This window comes from Chlorella variabilis (genome assembly GCF_000147415.1).
Source record: "Chlorella variabilis unplaced genomic scaffold CHLNCscaffold_221, whole genome shotgun sequence".
Lineage (NCBI taxonomy): Eukaryota > Viridiplantae > Chlorophyta > Trebouxiophyceae > Chlorellales > Chlorellaceae > Chlorella > Chlorella variabilis.
The window spans coordinates 1,734-3,217 of NW_005434913.1; the positions used below are offsets into that span (position 1 = coordinate 1,734).

At 70.0% G+C, this 1,484-nt stretch overlaps 1 protein-coding gene across 1 annotated transcript in view; it reads left to right on the top strand.

Annotated features, from left to right (window-relative positions):
* CHLNCDRAFT_33426 (hypothetical protein) overlaps positions 1–1,484 on the top strand; it is a gene marked incomplete at its 3' end in the record, with an annotated part of 2,240 nt that extends 756 nt beyond the window's left edge. The window contains exons 3-7 of the mRNA XM_005842601.1: positions 187–310; positions 574–653; positions 866–924; positions 1,178–1,260; positions 1,412–1,484. Of these exons, the coding sequence (XP_005842658.1) occupies positions 187–310; positions 574–653; positions 866–924; positions 1,178–1,260; positions 1,412–1,482 (417 nt within the window). The remainder of the gene's footprint in view (positions 1–186; positions 311–573; positions 654–865; positions 925–1,177; positions 1,261–1,411) is intronic.

Consider the following 1,484-nt stretch of genomic DNA (forward strand, 5'->3'; position numbering starts at 1 on the left):
CCCTCTTGCCTGCCGCCCAGCCCGCCCCGTGACGCGCCCCGCGGCATGCCGCACTGCACAGCCCGCGGCGCCGCCGCGGGGCACGCATGCGGGGGTGCGCGTGCCCGCCCTCGCCCCACGCCTGCACCCCGCTCACACCCCGCTCACCGCCCTTTTGCCGCGTGCCGTGCCGCCGCCGTCGTGCAGCCCGCCGCGCTGCCGCTGGACGTGCGGGCGCGCCAGATCTTTGATTATTTCAAGAAGTACAATTACGAGGTGAAGGAGCGAGGGGAGGTCATCACATTTGAGGGCACCTATGCAGCCTCCGCAAGTGAGTGGTGGTGGTGGGGTTCTGTGCATGTGGGTGTGGGTGTGAGTGTGGGTCTCTGTGTGGGTGTGTGTGTTGCACCACCTTGGCGGGCGAATGGCACTGCTGCTACTGCTGTGCATGAGAAAGTCTGGTGCTGTTGCTTGGCAGCGTGAGAGCGTGGGTGGGGTGGGCAGGCGGAGGGCGAGGCGGCATGCATTTGGGCGGTGCCTGCCCTGCACCCACCGGCCCGCCGCCCGCCGTGCTGCGCTCGTCCTGGCCTGCAGGCCAGGCGTCCGCGCTGGTGCTGTACACTCTGGTGGGGCTGGCCAGCACGGCGCTGGTGCTGAGCATCACGGTGCCGCAGGTGGGGCCGCTGACCTGGCCTGTGCTGCGCTGTGCTGCGCTGCGCTGGCTGCGCTGACCTCATCTGTGCTTCCCCGCCCTGCGCTGCCGCCACCTTGCCGCTCCACGCCAGCCGCCGGCAGTGCCGGCGTGCTGCAGCCCAAACGTCAGCGTGCTCCAGCCCAAGCAAGCTGACCGCATCACGCGCCCCCGCACGCCCCTACACCGTCGCAGGTTGGGTCATGGTGGTATGCGCTGTGCGCGCTGTCCCCCGCCGCGGGCGCCTACTACTGGTGCGCGCTGCCGCCGCCGCCTTCCAGCGCCGCCGCCGCCTTCCAGCGCCGCCGCCGCTAGCGCCGCCGTGCTGCCGCTGCTGCCGCCGTCGTGGCGGCGCGCGCCAGGTTGGCGTTGGAGCAGGCAATTGGATGCAACGGAAATTGTATTCACCGGGCTTGCTCATGCGCCACGCGTGTGGTGGTTGCTCTTGCTGGCAAACGGACGCGTGAACCCTGGCAAGCCAGCAAGCAAGTGCGTGCCTGCCTGCAGGCGCAACGCGGAGCGCACCGAGGAGTTCAGGGTCAAGATGGTGACCTCGGACGACGAGCAGACCACCGACATTGTGGTGGAGGGTGCGTGGGTGGGTGGGGTGGGGGGGGTGGGGGTGGCCCTCCTGCGCCTGGCGGCACCCCTGCCGCCGCCGCGGGCCCTCACCCCTCCTCACTCCCTCCTCACTACCTCCCTCCCTCCCCGTCCCTCCCCGTGCGCCGGCTGGTGGTGCAGGGGATGACGAGGAGATTGAGCGGTTCTGGAAAGAACTGGGGCTGATGGAGAAGGGCAAGGTGCTGGTGAAGGG